At 40.0% G+C, this 22,493-nt stretch overlaps 1 protein-coding gene across 2 annotated transcripts in view; it reads right to left on the bottom strand.

Moving 5' to 3' along the window:
• CDYL (chromodomain Y like) overlaps nucleotides 1-16,242 on the bottom strand; it is a 95,765-nt gene extending 79,523 nt beyond the window's left edge. Inside the window, exon 1 of one of the 2 annotated variants that reach the window (XM_082234456.1) lies at nucleotides 15,794-16,242. In XM_082234456.1, the coding sequence (XP_082090582.1) occupies nucleotides 15,794-15,817 (24 nt within the window). In that variant the 5' untranslated portion in view covers nucleotides 15,818-16,242. The remainder of the gene's footprint in view (nucleotides 1-15,793) is intronic. The other variant, XM_082234457.1, reaches the window with a different exon arrangement.
• Between the last annotated feature and the right edge of the window lie 6,251 nt (nucleotides 16,243-22,493).

Genomic DNA, 22,493 nt, shown 5'->3' with positions numbered 1-22,493 from the left:
ATATTTTATGATAGAAGCTGTCCTGACAGAGCTTGGCCTTAAAGCTGGCCTATAATTCTCTTAAATAAATTAAAAAAGGAAAACTGAATAAAATTAAAATATAAAGTATTCCTTCTGAATGTGTGGACTGGCACACTGCATATGGGGAACGAGAAAGCCAAGAATATAAGCAATTGTCTCAAAACGCAGAAATATTAACAAGGTGCCTTGATAATATTTCAGCCTATGTGCTATATTGAATGAGTGCTGAAATTAAGTAGAATGGAATAGCTGTATTATCTACACATGTAGTTTTACACAGAGAAGGACAGAGATAAACAACAATACTTAAGACTATCATAAAACATTAAACGTCTTTATAACTAAAGTGCACATACATACACAATTACTCTTCAATTCTCAATCTACATAAAGAGGTCAAAAACAGCTATTTAAACACAGCAGCTCATCTTCTATTGGAAGAATTGTTATTCTGATCAAAATATTTACCTTTGAAGTAAGTTACATTCTCAAGTTAATTGCTAAGAAGGACATTCTTCCTAGCCAATTTCTAACTCATGCAACTGCTACAAGAAACATGGAAATAATACACTTCCACTATTAAGTGTTTGCTTTGTGGCAATGAGGAGATCAGCAGATTTCACTTTTGCCTAGCTACAGTCTGGCCCCAAAATGGCAACTAGGCATTCCATTTTGGCGACTGTATTCCCTGGTTTAAGGAGTCATTTGGCACCTAGCTTATATATCTGAGTTTCTAACACTGCTCAGACCTACCTGCATGTTTAGCATCCAACATACCTCACAATAAAGGGAAGAAATAATGACTGCCAGTTTTAAATACACAAAAATGTAATGCAATGTAATAATTAGGATGACACCCTTCTCTCTCCTAGAAAGCCACATGTACATATCCCTTCTGCACTTGAATCAGGAGGAGGGCAGCAGCATCACCAAGCCCTGAGCAGAGCAGGGAGAGGAGTGACTAAAGATCATGCCCTGCCCTATTGTTATGCAATGTTTGCAGAGCTCAAACCTACACAATTAGCATGAAAAAGAAAAACATATCCCCTTTCCTATCCAAATGCAAGCCTGAATGTTTTTTAAATGGAATTTTGAAACTGGGGAAGAACATGTACTTCCAACATCTTTTATAGCGAAAAGAAACGAACAGTTTTAAATCTTAAATGGGATAGCATGGTGCACTATAATCCACCATAGTTCTTCTACTGTTTCCCTCCCATTCAGGCTGTAGCCAATCTTACAAATATTGGGAACACAATTTTTTCACAGATCAGCACAAATTGTTCATCAGGCCTAGTGCTAAAACACGCATTCAGAAAGAGAGGTGTTAAAGGACTATAGTACTTTAGAGTTCTGATGAGCCCACTATTAAACAAACAAACATTCCGCCTATTCACTCCTCCCATTTTAAGTATGCTCCATTTTTAAGCGAAGCATAGAAATATCATTAAAACACTAATGACACAAGGTTTTCCCATGCAGGTACAGACAGCGACCACAGAGCATAACACATCCCTCTTTGTCACCGCCATCCGTATTCCATAGCCAGTCCACTTATCCGTCACCTGATATCACAATGAAAGCAGGTGAGCCATTTTCCTTTCCCATGCAGTCAAACCACATGGGTTAAGGGCACAGTGCCCTGCAAGCACCAGCAATCAGCTGATTGACAGTGGCTGGAAATCCTGCTTCCGGCAGTAGGTGGTAACTATACCAGTCTCACATCTGACATTATATATGACATCAGGTATGGGGCAGGTAGGTGCGACTTAGCCAAAACCACATGGCAGGCCAAATTGGCAGGCCTAATCAGACCCATGGGCTGGAAGTTCCTCAACGCTGCTGTAAATGGAAGGATCACATCTTGTGTGTGCAAACATTAAGTCAATACATCAAATACATCAACTCAACTTCAAGGGTCTGAGTCACCTTTAACAAGATTGGCAAAGGAAGAAAGGCTAGTAAAATATTTAAGCTGGGTTTACTTTAAACTAGGTGAAGCAAAATGCTACCATAGACTTGGCTATGAGTGTATAAATTCAGTTAGCCTATAAGGGGATAAAACTGCAATAACCGGACTCCCATGTTAAGTTGTTTGGCCATATACCTGTCTATGAAGAAGAAGGGGCTTCTAAGCAAGGAGATCTCTTCGGCAGACATAGACATGACATAGTATGACATTAGCTATATTGGTAATAAAGAAAAGCAAATTTCTATAAACCTGAAATTTGCCCTATCTCAGCTACAAGTACAACACACCTCTCATAAGGTTTGGCAAAGGCTACCATGAAAACACTTTGGCTACCCACTCTGCTAATACTTAGCATTGCTTTGCTTGTCCTGTATAGTGAATACTGAGCTACAGCTAAGCTTAGAAGCTCAGGTAGAGGTAAAATTAGAGACTCGCTCTTGATTAATAAAGGGCAAAATAAAAATAATAAATCCCCTCACTTCCACTTTTGCACTATTTAATCAGATTTCTTGAAAAAAATAAGAGTATTTGGTCCACATTTTCAGGGTTGCAACCAGTGTTAATTCTACACAATTAGACTCATTGAAAATAAGGACATAACTAACTTAGGTCCATTCATTTCAATGGATATACTACTCTCAACAGAACTTAGCTGGATACAACCTTCAGCTTCCATCACATACATTTGGTAAATGTGCAACGGAGATCATTTTATGCCACATTGCAATTACATCTTCTCATTTGCATGGCCAATTTCAAGGATAAAAAAATATTTCAAATGCCACGGCACTAACATCAATGCTTAAGAGGCCAAGATCAAAAATCTTCAGTCACCTGCACTGCAAATAGCAGAACAAACAGTCCAGGATTCCTGTCCTGTCCCACCCCCCAGCCAGCATTGCAGATTTTTTTTAAAAAAACCAATTGTGGCTTCATTTCTACAAACACATTTATTTTCTTAAAGCCTAAATCTAAGCAGATTTACACAGAGGTAAGTTCTACTGAGTTTAACAGCACTTTTCCCCTAGTAAGTGTACTTAGAATTGCTGCTTTTATATATTTGCAAGGCAGTTTCTAAAATAGCAAGGCAGTTTAGTATGTCTAACTTTAACCTTTGTGACATAAGGCAACACCCATGTAATAGAAAATCTTGCACAGCATGGCTTAAGTGCTTGATGTGAGTTAGTGAGCTCTAAAGTTCATTTGTTCCAAACATTAATTATAGAAAATACATTTGCTTACCATGTTATTTTATGAAATGATATACTAAGATTTTAAAACTAGAGACGTTTTTGGACATCAAGACAGCACAGTGCAATATCAAACAGTGACCCTAGCTCATATACCATAATCAAACATTTCTGTAATTGAGAACAGACCCCCACTTCAAATCCGTTTGTACAGATGAAACAATTCTACTGATGAGCAGGAAGAACTGGATCCAACTTTCACTGGTACCAACAATTTGGTACTGGAAGGTGAACACTGAAAAAAAATTATTTGTGAACTAATCATATATATGAGGGCTGCTCAAAAAAGTCTGTCTCCACAAAGCAATTTGATTTCTGAAAAAAGAAGCCTGTTTTATTACCATGGCCAACATTTTATTCATCCAAAATATTTCTTAAACCTTCTCAAAAAAGGTAAGTGAATGAAACATCAACTGTCTGAGCCTAATATTAGCTAGGGAACCTAGTATTTCTAACCTAATCTTGCAAAATGTGGAAGTACAGTGTTCACTTTACTTACATAAATCTGGCCTTATTTATAAACAAACATCCTACTTAAGAGAGAAGAGAGAGTCAACACAGAAAATACTGGATAACAAGCATGGAAAAAGAATAATGTGCCTGAGATTAAATATTGCCCCCCTCCCAGACATGAAACTGCTCCCAGTTGATGCCTTAAAAGCATAATAATTTGAAAATGTACAAATCCAAAACTTTATGTTGTGTGCTTGAGTAGTCAGCTTTCAGAGATGAAGCAGCATTTAAGTTGATGCAAATGTACTGCCGCTTCACCACATTGTGAAGCAGTTGTGTTCATCACATGAAACCACGTCTGCTGTTGCGAATGTATAAAAAGCATGAAAGAAAGGCTTGCATTTCCAAACATAAAGAGGCACATACCAGAGAGGTGCAATTCCGTATAATTCCCCAGCACTTCTTCACTGCTTGTTTCCCTAGGAATTTCAGAGTGTTCTCTTAACCAAACACAACAGTACTGTATAAAATATTACCTCGCTCACGATTAGGTACTACCTTTCATCTGAGATCCTTTGCATAACTAGGCTCATGGGTTCAAACCCCATATTGGGCAAAAGGTTCCTGCACCGCAGGGGGTCGGACTAGATGACCCCCGTGGTCTCTTCCAACTCTACAATTCTGTGATTGCATTTAGGATCTATGAAATTACATGAGGAGCGTACCAACCATGCAGGCAAGCGTAAGTTATTTTTTATTTTAATAAAAAGGGCGAAATGGAATTGCTGTAGCTAAGAAGATACTTCTTTGGGGGAACATCCCAAAATGTTTCATTCGCCACACAATATGTGCTATATAATATAATACACACAGAGAGGAAAAGGGTAGGGTATAGGAATTAAGTGACCAAGTCTGCTGTCAGTGGGGCAGCAGAATAAGACTATCCACAAACATGATATGGACTTCAATACATGGGGGACTCCAAGTTTGCAGAAAATATTAGTTTGAAAATGAAACAAGGGCCAATTCCTGTGTGCACAATGGTTGGAATGTCTTCCCGGACTCAGAACTCACTGCTGGGCTTATATCTTCAGTCAGTCCAGCAGCTAGAAACTGTAGTAATTGGGCTCCCACTTTAAACTCCTTTGTTATATGAACTTGTCTAGGAAGGAGAGGATGCTTGTAAGCAAGGAAATCTCTAGGGCAAACATGATAGAATGATATTAACATACTGTATGATGTTATCTTCTGCATGGATTGTATTCCATGGAAGGAGCATATATACAAAAACACATATACTCAAACTGCTCCCACATGATCATCCTTATTACCCTGCTGCAAGCAAGGTGGAGAGTTCTTAAGTCAGGCTTCCTCAACCTCCGCCCTCCAGATGTTTTTGAGACTACAATTCCCATCATCCCTGACCACTGGTCCTGCTAGCTAGGGATCATGGGCGTTGTAGGCCAAAAACATCTGGAGGGCCGAGGTTGAGAAAGCCTGTTTAAAACTCTCTCTGCATTTCTCACTAGGCTTTGGGATGCTCTTGTGAGATTTCATAGGGCCGTCTATGTTGCCACAAGACCTCACAAAAGCATCACAGAGCCTGGTAAGCACAATGGAGAGCTTTTCGCACCAGGGAAACATGGTGCAAAAGGAGCTTTCAAGCTCTCTACTTTGCATGCAATTAATTTGTGCCATTTCAACAGTGAGGCGTTGCTATCACTTGAGTTAATCATGTGCTAGATGTGATCATAATGTACTACAAATGTGTACCACAGACTGAAATCTGCTACAATCCCAAGTACCAAGTGTACTACGGTCATCCACACTGTAACAAGATAACTAATAATTATTGACGACTTATATGTAGTTAAGACTCTGCAGTCATCTAAAGTGAGGACAGAGGCCTGTTTGCAATCAACAAGTTGCAATAATGTAATACTGCCTGAGACAACATCTGTGAACTCCCTAAACCTCAACCTCTACAGGGGAATTGTGCTACAGTTCTAGACTTCTTAAAGGGACGCGGGTGGCACTGTGGTCTAAACCACAGAGCCTTAGGGCTTGCCGATCAGAAGGTCGGCGGTTTGAATCCCCGTGACATGGTGAGCTCCCATTGTTTGGTCCCAATTCCTGCCCACCTAGCAGTTCGAAAGCACATCAAAGTGCAAGTAGATAAATAGGTACCGCCCTGGTGGGAAGGTAAATGGCGTTTCCGTGCGCTGCTCCGGTTCACCAGAAGTGGCTTAGTCATGCTGGCCCCATGACCCGGAAGCTGTCTGTGGACAAACACCAGCTCCCTCGGCCTATAGAGCAAGATGAGCGCGCAACCCCAGAGTCATCCGTGACTGGATCTAACAAGCGGGGTACCTTTACCTTCTAGACTTCTAAGATTCCAGGATGGGTAAACCAGCAAAAGCGAATCTGGAACTCCCCAAGCGATGTTGGACTCTAATTCTACCAGCATAGGCAGCATGGCCAGTGGCTGTAATCCATATACCATATGGAAAGCTAAAGGTTCCCCATCACTATATTAAGCTACCCAAAAGAAAACACCCCAATTGTTCATCTTTCCTTCTTTCTTTGATTACTTGCACATTTCCAATACAGCTTGCAGTCTCATTAACAATGAGATAGCAAAAAGGCAAGCAACCTAAAAGCAAAAGAACAGAGCGTCTATCAAATAATTAATAATCCTACATATTCCATCTCCAAGATAAAAAACCAAGGGCATCCCAAAGCTCCAAAGGCCTGAGTGTTTTTGATACATCCCTAAAGGTCGGCTGCGCAGACCCATGCCAGATGTACCTGGGGAAATCACATCTGGCAAGATCGGGCCAAAGCTAATACAGGAGTTCTAATGGAAGATCTTAAGATGTGGCTATTCTTATTTTAACAATATGGAAGAGCAGAAAGTCTTGAAGATACATCAGTAGACTTTACAGGCAAAAGTCATTACCAAACAGTAATAACAGACAGCATGTGATAAATTCTACACTGCCACCATACATAATCCAACTGCAGCATTTTGAATCAGATGAACTTCCCAAATGGTTATCACAAAGGCAGTCCCAATTATAACTAATTAAGAGTAGTTTAATTCTGAGATAACCAAAGTGTAGATAACTATGTTGAGACAGAACAACACTTAAAAAATAAAAATAAAAGTTAGAGCCTCAGCACACAAACTAGTTAATAAAAGGTGCTTAGGGCTGCTTGATGGCACCCAGTTATCCACAACCAAATGATTTTTATACTGCAACCGCCCTGTGATCCTCCGATGAGGGGTTGTATATTTAATTAATTAATGATAATAAAATAAATAAATACCATATTTTAAAAAAGCACCCCCATGCTGGGAACCTCGTGCGGTATGACAAGTGCAATCCCATCCAGCAGAGGTTGAATACCAACACATCAACCACCCATTGATGGTTCTCGTGGAACTATTAGTGGATGCTTGTGGAATCTCTGTCTTGTCTAGATTAAAAAAAAACACAAAGCTTGCCATGTTGATTCATGGGGGGAGGGGGAACCAAAATCAGTTATAGAGGCTAAACCTCTGTAAGGACCAACCAAAATGGCACAAAATTATGACAGTTTTTCAAGTTACCAGTATCTTCCCTCACAAAGAGTTCTCAAAGAAAGTGGTAGTGGTGGGAACCATGAAGGTACAAGAGATAGACTAGGTGTGGTAGCCATGAGGTCAGCTTCTCAACTCAGTTCCAAGATAGGGACTGAAGGCTGAGTATGTCCCTTTCAGTCCATTACTGATTCCAGGCACTAGTTCACAACACCCAGTACTATTACTACAAGTCATTTCTGCCAATGGGTGAACCAGCTGGAGCTGAAAAAAAGACACAGCTGTCTACGGAGGCCACCTGAGTCCAGGGACAGTGCTGAATCCAGGAATACGCACAATATCCTCCAGAGGAGTGCAACCACTTCCACAACAGGCCATCTCCCCTTGAGACAAATAACACCCCTCTGTCTTTTCAGGATTCAGCTTTAATTTATTGGCCCACATCCAGCACATCACCACCTCCAAGCGCAGGTCTAACCCCTCAACTGCCTCTCCCAACTCAGGTGGAATTGAGAGATAAAGCTGGGCATTATCTGCAAATTAGCACCTCACTCCAAATGCCCTGATGACAGCTCCCAGTGACTGCCATATGGATCTGAAATAGCATGGGGAAGATGATGCAACTCCATTGAACCTCACAGGATAGCTCCTATGGTAGCAAACAGCAGCCTCCTACAACTTCTTTCTGGAAAAGGCTGTGGAGATAAGATCAGAACTACTGAGGCACCGTGCCCCCAACTTCCCTGAGATGCTCCAAAAAGATACCACGGTCAACACTATCAAAAGCCGCTGAAAGATTACACAGAATGAGCAGGGTCATACTCCCACATCTCTCTTGACAAATGTCCTCAGCCAGGGCAACCAAGATTGTTTCAGTGCCATGGCCAGGCCTCAAACTAGACCATATCACCTTCTCAAACACCTTTTCCCAAGAGGGGATATTTGCCACTGTACAATAGTTATTTAACATCTTTGGGTCCATGGTGGGCCTCTTAAGTAAGTGGACACATCACCACTCCTTTAAGGTAGATTATAGGTACTGTAATAATATGCTAGCAATTTTGTGATGCTGTGGGGAAATTTTACATGTTACTCTTACCACACGCTGCACTAACTGGTGTCTATTTCACTAGTAGACATCAAAAATACAAACAAGTTTTAAATGATTTCAGAATATCCTCATGTTGTTTTGCACACATTTAAGCATTAGGAGCAGTGGTATTGGGTAAAAATTTTCTCAAGTGTTTTTCCCCCCAGGGAAAATTTTCTGTTTCATAAGCTCATTAGTAACAATTAGTGAATGCCAACTGCAAATGAATATTAGGCAAGGTTTTTTTAAAAAAAGATTTGTTTACTAAATACAAGCAAAATAAACATGCTAAATTAGTTCACTTTCTAGGGCATTAGAAAATTTTCTGGTGGAAACTGAACATTTTCTTACGCAAATTATCCTAATTCACAATTTTCCAGAAAACCTACACCACTGGTTAGAAATAGCACCTAGCAAAAATAGTGTAAACAGAATTGAGAATTGTGGCCATGAGAACTCACTTATCTGTGCAGTGATGTGTCAGTACAAAAGAGAACAAAGAGAAAACTAGAAGCTCACCCCTTAAAGAGAAAATAAGTATATAATAAATAGTTCAAGCACAATCCTCAGTAAAAGGTTTATCCTCAAACTACTCCACAAGTGCAAGACAATGCCTACCCACTTCAGCTTTTACAACCTAGTCTTTTAAACACTGTTTTGACTTTGAAAACAGGGCTGTGAACATCTATATGCAAAGACCCAGTGCTCTTAGCAGTAGTTTCCATATAGCATCAAATGAGTAGTTCTGTCTAAATATAATGAGGCATCAAAAAACTGCATACGAGCAACATCATAACCAACTAAAGCAAGGATGTATTTATACCCAAGACTAATATTGCATATTTCATGTGCATTTTCACTAAAAGTAGATAGTTCTTCGTAATACTGAGGAATTAGTTTAAAGCTACGTCTCATATGATGTTCTCAAAAAAACCACTAACTTTATTTACATCTTATCTCCCCAAATATTGCTACTTCACGATATCTCAATAGGACAATATGCAAAGCGTCTGAAACATTTAAGCATTTTAAACATAATAATATACAGAAACAACACACAATTACATTTCACTTTGTCCTCATTCAGAAGCATGAACTAGGAAATGTGTTCTTCCTTCAACCCTTCCACCAACAGCTCACTCTACTTAACCATTACTATATCTATGCAATGGGTTTGATCCAAGTAAACATAATGAAGTCAATTGGACAGGTTAGTCATGGCCAACCCAAGCATCACTGATTTCAACAGCTCTAAACATGACTTAAGTCTAATTAGGGTTGCCATGTGTCCTCTTTATCCAGGACACGTCCTCTTTGTCAGGGTTAAAATTTCTGCCTGGGTGTATTTTGTAAATTTGCCAAAATGTCTCTGGCTATGCTTTCTGGATGAGACACAGACATAACTGGTGGTTGAAGACTTGCTTTCCTCTTCTCTTCTCCTGCCCCCCTCAGCAATATATCACAGCTTCTATAGCCTAGATATACAGGGTGAGTCCTTTAAAAGAGGCCCCATGGATACGGAGCACACATGTTCCATGGGGCCTCTTTTAAAAGACTCACTCTGTAATAGGGATATTTAAAATCACAGCATCCTCTTTTTTGCTCTTCAAAATATAGCAACCCAGATCCAACCCATCATGTTTGCATCAAGGATACTTAGCTCTTTAGTTGTTGTTGTTTTTAAAAAGGAACAACCGGGATTCTGAATTCTGTACTCAAAGAACTCTTGATCAGGAGCTATAATCTCTTCTCAGGGCCAAGAATGTCAGGTGGGCATTCTTCATGGAATTTTTTCTAGTGTTTTATTTTTCTACAGAAAATTTTCCATTTCGTAAGTTCATTGGTAACAATGAATGGAAGCCAAGTACAAATACAATATTAGGCAAGCTCTGCAGTTTCAAAGCTTTCAGCTTTGTTTACTCAATACAAATAAACATGCTAAATTATATCACTCTGTAGAGTATGATAAATATTTCCAATTAAGACTTGGAAACCACATGTATTCATGTTCACACAATCAGCAGCCAGAGATCCCCAAGCATGTATACACATGGTGAAACCAACATATATTCACTGCTACTATATTTGGTAAATATGCTGGATACATGCAATTTCTTACAGAAATAAGATATATGTGTAATAAATTCATCTTCAGAAAGCATCAACCCATTCCAAATACTATACTGCAATCAAGCAGATTATTATCTTGGAACTCATTATCAATGGGTAGCCTTTACAGGTTAGGTATAGGTAACTTTAAGAAAGAACTGGACAAATTCATGGAGGCAATGGTATCAACATTTGTTAGTCATGATAACCAAGCAGCACCTCCATGTTCAAATTCCTTGTGTCTCTGATTAAACAACAGTGGGGGAATGGCCATTACCAAACACCAACAAAGCATCTAGCTGGCCACTTGTGGTAACAGAATGCTAGACCCAATGAACTTTGGTCTCAACCAGTGTTTCTCAAACCTGAGTCCCCAGCTGTGGCTGCACTACAACTCCCATCATCCTTGACCACTGGTCCTGCTAGCTAGGGATGATGGGAGTTGTAGTCCAACCACAGCTGGGGACCCAAGTTTGAGAAACACAAAGACTCTGAATCAACCAGGGAAGTTTTCTATTTCATTCCTCACATCATTTCATCTCAGGAACCATATATTTCTAAATTCTCCATGCTTAAGGGTCAGTTAACACTCTTGACGTTTTTGATGCTAGGATACATAAAACGTAAAGGAGAGCTGGGAGTCTCCAGGGCTCACAATGGACATATATCAGGGAGTTACTACTGGCTGAAGCTCCCTACTGCAAACCTACCACACATCCCGAAACACTGGAGATATACTACATATTTTAGAAATGCCAATTCTGCAAATTGACCACTACATTATAGCTCTCTCTGTCCCACTTTAGCTCCTGCCAGCTTTTCTCTTCTCCGCGTTCACATTTAAAGCCATTTTCATAATCATTCTAGTTCACCGTCTTCCATAGTACAGGGAGCTTTGAAGCCTCAAGAATCTTCAACATGTACAAAGCTCAGCTTTTGTCCAGTTTGGTTTGTTTCAATGTTGTATGTTGTATATAGCTAGCTAGGCTGAAATAAAATTTTAGTTGAGCGTCGTACTGCTCAATACTATTTGGAAGTTCCCTGTTTCCTATGTACTTGAGACCCTACTTCCCATTATAATTCTCAGTTCAGTTGATATTATCCTAATTATTCCATACATGTGTCAAATCTGAACAGCAAGGACACAACGAGAAGAATTAGCCATGCCTGTCGGTCTGGTTTACCCATTTCCTAGACAATCACCAAAATCTGAACTCAATTTGGAACTGCTGAATCTTTTTACTTGGGCTGCCATTTGATGGCCAGTATTTGAAGTAAGCACATGTTTTAACACACATAGTGTGTTATCTAGTATACACCCTTTCAGAATGCAAACTGAAAGGTCAGGAAACATCAGTCATTGATGTTACTTATTAGAGCAACTACAGATTGTCCAGTTAGCTAGCTTGTTGTTCAGGCAGTTAGTAGCATATTTTTTTATTTAAGGTGTCATCGTCCCCATGTTTTAATCTTTCAAGAAAATTTGCAATGCAACATCCAAATACAAAGAGAAAACCAATCATAATAAACTTACCAAAATTACAAGTATAGTACACACTTTCAGAATATAAAACAGCAAAAGGAACTTAAAATAGAGCTGCTAAAGCAATCAAATTGTCCACTGCACATCTAATAAAACCAGAGGGGAAGACAAAAGTAGACAAACATATTTGGGGAGGGCATTCCAGAGCAACAGTGCCACCACCAAGAAGGCCCTATCCCCAGTTACCACCCATCTCATCTCAAAGATAGGTACCCAAAGAAGGGCCTCTGAAAATCACAATAATCAGGCAATTTCATATGGGTACATATGGGCTTTGAGTATTATTCATTTGCTGTTGTCCTCATTTTCTTCCCCACTGCAACACATGCAAAAAGCAGAACACGAACAACTACCCTGAAAAGCCTCAACATAATTAATGGGATTAATATTTTGATTTATTTTTGTTTAAATTATGAGTATTGTCAAATCAACAGCATACAGTTCTGGATCATGCCTACTTAATGGAGGGCCAAAATTTTGATATTTTGAAACTGATACAGTACAAACATATTAAGATGATTGTGTATAGAGCACCCATCCTAAAAAACAAACAAACCAAAAACAAACCTGTTCATTGTAATTAAAATCCCATTATCTTCATAAAAAAGATGTTTAAGAGTCACCATCTGAGATAATTTGGTGAAATTATTAATTCCAAAATCCAAGAAATAATCCTCAAAAGAAGTATTGCTGGGTCATGTGTTGGGTAAGTTAGCAAAGCAAGTTGTTTGTTCCTCAAGCTTCTAGAGATAAGTGGTAGATATTTAATTCAGAGTCAAACAACCTATAGATTTTGCTTAAGTTTCAAGTAAAAAATGTGCGTAGAATATCCTAATATGAGAATACTGTGATGCCATTAATAAAGAGCAAAATTCCATGTGTATAAATTCAGGTGAAAAGATGAAAGAAAGTCACTTTATCCAACTCCTTGAATGAATGCTTGACTTATAACTTCAGGAATGCTTTTAGATAAATGACTGTGATGTACAAGACTCCTAAACTTTGACTCCTTCAACTGGTCTTCTGTATCCTGCTTTGAACTATTAGATGAATCCAAGAGAACTATATCCAGTCAGAATAGTACATTTGACCTGTTGCTTCTCCAAGTTATTTTCCAGGGGAAAAACAAAATGTTGGTCTGTCAAGTTGCTTTTCTTTGAGTTGCAGAGAACTCTCTCGAATATTATCTTTAGCACTAAATAAAAATTATAAAATTATAAATATATGTATATAATTATAAAACTCAACACTCCATATTTTTCAACCATAAACCGAAAAGTATTTCATGGGAAAGATAGAATTTCCTAGGAGTTTCTTTTATTTCTAAAACATCCAGTAATCAAAATTTATATTCCTTTGATAGTTTTTTTGTTTGTAGTTCCAAAAAATATCACGGCAAAGACAGCTGTAAATCTTTACATCATGTTCATCATTTGGACCAAACGCAATGCCACTGCATTCCAACTCTGAAGGATAAACACCCCAATGCCCCAAAGAGAGACCATAGCCTGCCCCTTTCATTTAGCACCATACATTAGCAATTCCTAACAAATCACTGCAGAATTCAATACAGGACCAGGCGGCATCACAGCTGTATCTGACCAAGACATCTATCCCACTTAAATGGGATAATCTGTTCACCCCTTCACAGGCATAGCCAGACTCAGCTGTCTTCTACCTGAAACTTGGCATGAAGGACAACAATCATCAAGCAACTCTGGCATTTTTAAACAATGTATTTGTGTTCATATATTTCAAGAGTGAGTCTACTTGTAAAAAGAATCACAATGCATGATCTACGGTGCTCTAAAAAATAAGGCAAAATATTTGAAAAAAAATGTTTCCCTATCAACAACCTTACTCATGGGATTGGCCAACATACTTCATTTAATGAAGTATTCCAGGCATTGGATAGGTCCCAAATGGTATTTGCATCCAGCATCTGGTATATTTTTATGCCTTAATGTCCTAATCACCTTCCCAACTCATTTAGTTAGTGCGACTAAGAGACATCAGTTTCCATAGCTAATAAGCATGACTGAATGATACAATGGTTGAGGTCCATATTAACTGCTGGATGATCCAGAGGCGACCACTCCATGAAGTCATCTGCCTTGATCACCACAGCATTCAATTAAAGGTTTGAGTAAGGCTAATTTAGTGAACTCCGTCATAAAGTTTTTTTCTTTCTCGCACATTTCATCCAAGGCTTAGTTTGGCTTCAACTCTGAAGACGGGTAAAATCTTCACAACCATTAACTATGAGATACCAAACCTTCCTATTATTGGCTTAGTGGTTCAGAAACTTTATTCATCAAACTCACTCAAAACAAACATGTGCATAGCTATTTTTCTATTGACTGAATAGGATCTATCCCTCATTCACAAGAAGTTCCTCCTAGTACACTGGCAAGGCACTTAGTTGCGCAATCCTATTCATGTTTACTCAGAAGAAAGTTCCAATGTGTTCAGCAAGGCTTGCTCCCTACTATTGTGTTTGGGATTGCAGACCCAAGTTTCATACTTTTTTCCAATATATTTCAGTTCTTCCTTAAAAAAATTCAGATCCAGATAAACAGTAGCAATCTAAAAATACCAACACACAGTCTAAATATGTATTTGCCTAAAGGACAAGAGAACTATTGTCTCTTCAGTGAACTGATATTTATCAAATAGGTTCGGATGGTTCCAAAATAATTATTGTTGCAGAGCCCTAATACAACACTTCGTAAATATCAAAACCAGGAAGTTGCATTGAAGAGGATTTCCAGTGTGCATCCACAAACATTACAGATGTGAAAACTTGAGATTCAAAGTTAAAGCGGTTGCCCCCTTCGCTGGCAAAGCCAAAGACTCCAATCTAAACCACAGGATCACATAGTAGTGCAAAAAGGATGACGTCTCTTTAGCACCAGCTCTGAACCTACCCCCCACCATATTCTTTTTTCTAAAAGAAAAACTTGCCTTCCTGCAAAAAAACAACAACGTGGAGGCATATCGTTCTTGAATGTTTCATGCTGTGCATCAACTCAGCTGGCTTGCTGCAAGGCTAAGATGTCAATGCAGTTTCAAAAGACGACCCCAGAAAAGAAAGAAACCCTTCCTCGTGCCCGCCCTAGAGGGGGCATGGCTTTTGCACGCATTTTTGCACACTACGGGGGGAGGGGGAGAGGCACACAGCCACCTCACTTTGGGTGCACAAGGAGCTTCTGAGCAAGTCGTGGCTGTCAGCTCTTGCAACCCACCGTCCGGAACCCACCCGGCAGCACCCACCCTTCCCCTCCCCCCTCCCTCGTGGAGTCCGAGTGGCGAGACCGGAGAGGGCAAGGGGGCGGCTGTGGAGTTGGGAGAGGGGTTGTGGGGCCGGGAGAGGTGGAGAAAGGCGGGCGAGAAGAGAGAAGAAGAGAAAGCGCAAGCCAATGGCAAACACTTTGCCGTCTCCTCCTTTCAGTCATATTTCCGTCCTCTTCTCTAGCGAAACTGGGGGAGGAGGAGGAGGAGGGCAGGGAGGCGAAAAGCTCGCAATTTGGAAACACGCGCACGCGGGGCCGGCGGGAGCGCGCGCGAGAGCCTACAGGGCCCCGCCAAGGAAAAAAGAAGAGAGGAAAGAAATGCAAGGGGGTTGGGGTGGTTTTTCTTTTTTCTTTTTTAAGCGTTAGCACTTAAAATAGAGGGGGGGGCCGAGAGTGAGGAAGGCGGGGGCCACGGGGTGGGGTAGGGTGGGGGGGCTTGTGGAGTTAGGGGGAGAGGAAGCACAAGGGGTCTGTGTTACCTCGTAGAGTTCCTCGGAAGCCATGCTGAGGCGCCCGCCTCCCAAGGTGGAGTTGGGTGCTGGTTTGGAGATACTTTTGTCTCAGTTGAGTGTCTGCCGTGGCCTCTCTCCTCCTTTCCCCTCCTCTTCTTCTTCTTCTTCCTCCTCCTCCTCTCTCTGTGTGTGTGTGTGAGTGAGTGTGCGCGTGTCTGGCTCCTCTCCCCCCCTCCCCGCACACTCACTCTCCCCCAATGCCCGTGTGGTGCTGCTGCTGGTGGTGGTTGGTGGTGCCTCTGCCGCCCTCCTCCTCCTCCTCCTCCTCCGCTGGTGGTGGTGCCTGTGCGCAGAGCAAGCTGCGCAACGGGGCTCTCGCTCACTCGCACTCGCACTCACTCTCGCACACTTTGCTCGCGAGGCGAGGCGGGAGAAGAAGGCGACGAGGGTGTAGGGGGCGGGGGGGCGCGCGAGGAGAAGGAGGCAGCTGCAGCAGCAGCAGCGGCGACTCCCCTCACCCGCCGCCGCTCGGGCGTCCCTCCGTCGGCTGCCTCGCCTGGCCGAGCCTCCCACTAGGCTCACTAATCGAGCGCAGAGAGAGTGCCACACGCCCGGGCTCCAGCCTCGCCTAGCGCCATCCTCTTCCTCCTCCTCCTCCCCCTCCCCTCCTTTGATCGCCCATTGTCTCCTCAGCTGAGCGGCGGCGCGAGGGGGCGGCGGGGATTGGGCCAATGGCCGCCGGGAGGAAGGGGGAGGAGCGACGGGAGGGGAGGGGATTGGAGGAGGAGGAGCGGCAGCAGGAGGAGGGGGGAAGTGGGGGGTGGTCTGGGGTTGGGGGCGCTGGTGTGCCGTGGGCTCCGTCGCTGCTGGTGCTGGGAGCAACCATGGAGGGAAGGCTGGACCCAACTTTCTGAGGAGGTTGGGGGTCCCCACCTCTCCCCTCCCCATTAAAAAAGGCCACCACCACTCAGACTGTGCTGAGGTGGGTTGGGGGGACGGCAGGGCTGCCCTTCAAGCCCCCAGCCCCAAGGAAGCAGGCACACAGCACCTCACCACTTCCTCTGCTCAACCCCAGCACCCTTTGCCCATGTAGCCTTCAGGTCCACCCATTCATCAGCTTCACCTCCATCTAGTCTGTCTCCCTTCAACCTTCCCATCTTTGCTTAGCCAACCCTTCAGCCCCACTTCATCTATTTCTGTCGTCTCAGACTCCTTCCCTTCCAATGGTGATCTGGTTTAGCCACCTAACACGATCATCCTTTCCATCTACTCATTTGCCTGTCCCTTTTACGTTTTACTTCCATGCAACTTCATGGTCCACCCACATCATCGCACCATCAGCCCATTGCCTTTTCCACCTTCTCATCTCATCTACATTCATCTCACTTCATCTGCCAACATCCCCACCCATCCATAGGCTCTACATTCATAAAATATTTTTGCCCATTCAGACTGCCATTCCCATCCACCTACAAACTACCAACTCATTTTCTCACCCACCCTCTATATGTATCCCATTATCTTCCATCTGTTCATCAGACCAGCATTTCTACATTCTCTTCTTACAAACTCACCATTCTTTCCAATTATTGCATATCCATTTTCTAACCATTCTGTTTAACCAGTCCTCTTTATGTGTATCTACTACTCATCACTTTCATTTTATTTCTCTTTTAAGATTTCTGCTCAATTTTACCTACATTGCTTTCACCTACTATTATTGATTAGTATCTCAATCTCTTCCATTGTCCATTCACTCCATCTATTGCACCCATCACCTTGGTTTTTACCTGTTCAGATGTACTTATCCATCTTGTTTTATCTCTTAAATTTTTCCATTCACATCTCATCCATCAACACACTGAGACTGCAATCCTAACCTCACTTACTAGTAAGTACATCACATTGAATTCAATAGGACTTAATTATGAATAGACATGGTTAGGACTACACTGTAAGCCTCTTCTCATTTATTATATACATTTTTTAATCCATTAACAATATCAGTTTTGCTGTCATATATGCATCTTCCAGTTCTGTCCTAATTTCCAGTAACAGTTTCATGTTCCCAGCCTCATTTTTAGTACCTTCAGTATTTTATATAAACTTTATATTACAACAGCTTCAAAAGTCTGTGGTTATGCTTACCCTTATTGTGGCTGCTTGCGGAGACTTCTGGAGCATTTGAATATGAGGAATTGCATACAACAGTGGGAGAATTCATAAATGGTTTCTTGGCAAATTTCTTCACCTCCTGAAGAAAAATTGATTAAATATTGCCTTAAAAATGATTGACTAAAAGCATGTCTTCCACTCAATTAAGGAAAAACATAGGCAGATACAGAGCCAGATATGCAAAGAGAGCAACATCAAGAGATGCTTAGGCTAGGGCTGAACTTCAAATTAAGTCAATGAATAGAATTTCAGTTCACATACATCACATACATTTGCACATAACAAAATAAAGATTATAAGAAATAAAATACTTTTTTTAACCTCTTCGCATATTTACCAGAAAAGAAAACAGGCGGAAAACGGTGTTATTCAGGTTTGCTGAGCATTAGGACATTAAGCAATACAAAATATAGCACAGGATTACAACACATAATTGTCATTTCTACAGCCAGGATTTCAAACAAAGTAGTTTGTTTACATTGTCCAAGTTCATAGATGGGCAAAGCTTATTGACAGTGATTCCTGCTGCACTGAATGTTCTCTCAAGCCATTAAAATAGTTTGATTACAATTTCTGTTTCTCGCCAAACTTGCAAGTAGTGAATTTGTCTGCTACCAGACGAGGAGGTCAGCAAAGTTACTGACCTGCTATGGCACACTCTTGAATTTCACTTAGCAATGCAAATGCAATATTTACTGCATCAGGTGTGGAAAATGTAGAAGTTTCAGCAGCTTCGTAGTCTGCTTCTGGATCAGAAATTGCAGTTCTAGAAAAACAGTTCTCTTTTTTGCTGGAAAACAGTCTGATTGACTAACTTGGCCTTTTGCATTGGAGCATCTGTGTTGTTCATGAGATGCAACCACAAGCCCTCTAGAAGCATCACAGTATCTTAATACTTGGGTCAAGACCAGTTGCTTCTTCATATTTTTAAAGATCTCCCAAGCTCATCTTCTCTCAAGTCATCCATCAGCACTGCTAATATATCCTGGATGACGGTTAGAACTTTTCATGCCGTTTGATAAATGAGCTACAGTACATAGAAACCACAACACGGAAGAACATATTTTTTACCTTCAAGCAGCTCTTGACACTTCAAGACAAGGCTGCAGTACTCTAAGCATGTTCTCCATCTTGTTCCACTCCTATGAAGAAAGTATGCTTTCACAAAATTTGTTCAACAATGTATTTCACTTTTAGAATATCTAGCGTTGTACAAATGCCACCTTGTGATAATGTCTTGTTGCAGTTTGTTGTCACCCAGACCAGGTTTTTCCATTTTACTATGAGGAGAATTTCTGTTGGAAGCAATCAGGAATCTTGTGATACTTACTAAGTTGCTTGTCAACTTAGCCTTCAGAAATGCTTTATTAATACTTAGCGGCAAAATACTTGGCTAGAATGCCTTTCATGCCACTCAGGAATTAAAACCATAAGGTTGACAGATACCTTCCAATCTTCCGCTACCTCCTCCAATTCTTCACTATATATCCCAGCATTCTTGCCATCTCCTTAGAGCTACACTGCAGAACTTAAAGTTGCTATCTGTTCAGGGAGTAGTTACCCCCAAGGTGACCATGATTGACTAGAATGACACCTGTCAGACTAACAGCATCAGCTTTTAAGTCTTTATGTTTTCTCATAAATCCTCGTCCGTGTACTCCATTTGTTTCATAATAGTTCTACTTTTGTGTTCATGACTTGTATTTTATATCAAGCCAGAATTGTCTTTTTTATTATTAAAGTTTTCAAATATCCATCTTGTTGAATAACACATGATAAGATACAAATCAGGGAATAAAAATAAAGGATGCAGTATAACAAAGGAGCAACACAATTCCAACAACATTGCTTCAGAAAGTTGTTAATCCATGTGGTATACCTGGAATTGCCCCATATCTTGTATGATCGACTTACCTACTCTACCAATAAAAAAATAACAACCCATTATCTATAGTTTTGCTCCTTAAATCTAATTTAATACATTGGTTTTGCCATTGATGTCTATTCCCATATTTTATAATACTGTTCTTTGACAAATGGCACTATGGTGGTTCTCTGCTTTCCCGCATATACAACTCTTGCAGCTGTCAGCAAATATGAAGTTAATTCTGCATGTTCTTACCTTACTGAACCCTCTAAATAATTTAATACAAATACCGCCAGGTATATTGGGAATTCACAACCCAAAGCTCTTTGCAAATGGGACTAAATTTGTTCCCCCCTTTTTTTGCCAAAGGGCATTTCCACCACATATGAAAGAAATGTTTCTCTTTTTTGTATTTCCATCATAAGTCAGGATAGCCCTTGTTGATCTTATTTATTTTTACAGGTGTGATATACCACCTTTTAATAGTTTCATATGTCTTCTCTGATTTCTGAGTTTAAGGAGAACTTACGTTTTGTCAACCATAATTTCCGCATTACATTCATAGATATATTTTCTCCAATATTCAGAAGGCATCTCACCATGTAATCCTTAACTTGTTCCTGCTCTGTGTAATATCTTGGTAATAAATGGTATATTTTTGCAATTATCTGGTGTTTTTCTTTTGTTATCACTCACTTCTTAAACTCAGATGTTTCTCTCCTATTATTGTGCCTTCTAACAAATTATTGCACCTTAGTGCAGATTTGAAAATATTTAGACTACAAATATTACTTTTCTGCATTTGTCTTCTAATTTCTGAGTATGAAATCATACATCCCTCTTTTTCTAGTTCCTGAATCCTGAACAAGTTGCTTGATTTCCACATTTTAAACCTGCTTCTTGCACCTTTTATGATTGCTCCTATGATTGACTCTAAAGGTGAAGAGTTTGGACTGAGTAATCTTTTAAAGTGATCCCAAATATTCATTAAATCAGATAATAAAAACTTGACTTTGAGGAAAAGAGATCTAATTTCATGTTCTCGCTATAATAAATTGTGTAGCAAGATTAATCAGATTTTGTTCAAATTTTGATATGCCTTCATACAGATTTATAGTCCAATCCATTATCGAGTTAATCACATTAGAAATGTAAAGTAGGCTTAAGTTTAGGACACGAAGTCTTCCTATTTTTCCTTTCCACCCCCCATCATACAAAATCTTAGCCTTTAGTTTCTCCTTTTTTGCCAAATAAATTTTAATATCAATTGTTGCCATTTATTTAATAATGAGGAAGTTATTTTGATCGATAGATGCTGAAATAAAAAGTTAATATTTGATAATACAATCATTTTTATTGTAGCAATTCTACCCGAGAAAGATAAAGGGAACTCCTGCCATTCTAATAGAAGGGAGAAGCAGTCCTTAAACAAAATCTCATCATTATTCTTAAATAAGTCTTATGTTTCTGAGCTTAGTCTTATGCCAAGATAATGGGTCGGCTTTAATTCCCTAAGAGAAAATTTAATGAAAATGATTTATAGGTGGTACATGACACCAGTCAAGCTTGAAAAAAATTACCATTTGCCCGACAACAAATGTTGGGAATGTAATGAGACTGAAGGTACATTCTTTCACCTTTGGTGGACATGCCCAAGGATTAAGACATTCTGGGAGATAATTTATAATGAAATGAAAAAGGTATTTAAATATACCTTCCTGAAGAAACCAGAGGCCTTTCTCCTGGGCATGGTCGGCCAATTGGTGTTAAAGAAGGACAGAACTTTTTTTATGTATGCAACAACAGCAGCAAGAATATTTATCGCGAAGTATTGGAAGACACAAGATTTACCCACCCGGGAAGAATGGCAGATGAAGTTGATGGACTATATGGAATTGGCGGAAATGACTGGCAGAATCCGAGACCAGGGAGAAGAGTCGGTGGAAGAAGACTGGAAAAAGTTTAAAGACTATTTACAGAAATTCTGTAAAATTAATGAATGTTAGAAGAATGTTGGAATGAAGTTATATGGCTTTAGTAGAAATGTTATAAGGAATTAAGTATAAATAGATTAATAGAATATAAAAAAAAGGTTAGAATGTGTTAAGATAATTATAGGATAGAAAACAGAGGAAGATGGAAAGGAATTGCTGAAACGATTAACAAGTGGAATACAAAAAGGGAGGTGTGAGGAGGTCGCTGAAATAAGTGAATGAAAGATAAGATATTGAAATTGTTTGATGTGTTCTAAACTGTTTTTGTTTGTTTTTGTTTTGTTTTGTTAGTTTAATGTGTTAGTGTTATGTAGTGTTTTTGTATTGTATCGTATTGGGTTTTTTTTTGTAGTGTTTAAATTGTTGGAAAAGTAATAAATATTATTTTTTTAAAAAAGATAATGGGTCGGCTTATTTGTCCAATGACACTGAAACATATCTTTTGTTTTCTGTTTTGAGTCCGATAATCAATTCAGACCTATATTTTCTGTTTTCTTCTTCTTAATATATATCTGACTAGATTGCCACAGGCAGAAATACTTTCTTCTATTTTAGATTGCCTATAGTGTTGACAGGCTTCAAGTTAGTAACTACTGTATCCATAATACCAGCCTGCTAGTTTATTTCCTCAATTTAATAGGACATACTGACTTTTCACAAGATGTGTTTAATTTAGCCTGATTATGTGAGG

The sequence above is a fragment of the Podarcis vaucheri genome (assembly GCF_965113315.1).
Source record: "Podarcis vaucheri genome assembly, chromosome: 8".
In the NCBI taxonomy this organism is placed as follows: Eukaryota; Metazoa; Chordata; class Lepidosauria; order Squamata; family Lacertidae; genus Podarcis; species Podarcis vaucheri.
Note: the sequence above shows the minus strand (reverse complement) of the source record. Positions and strands in the feature narration are given on the sequence as shown.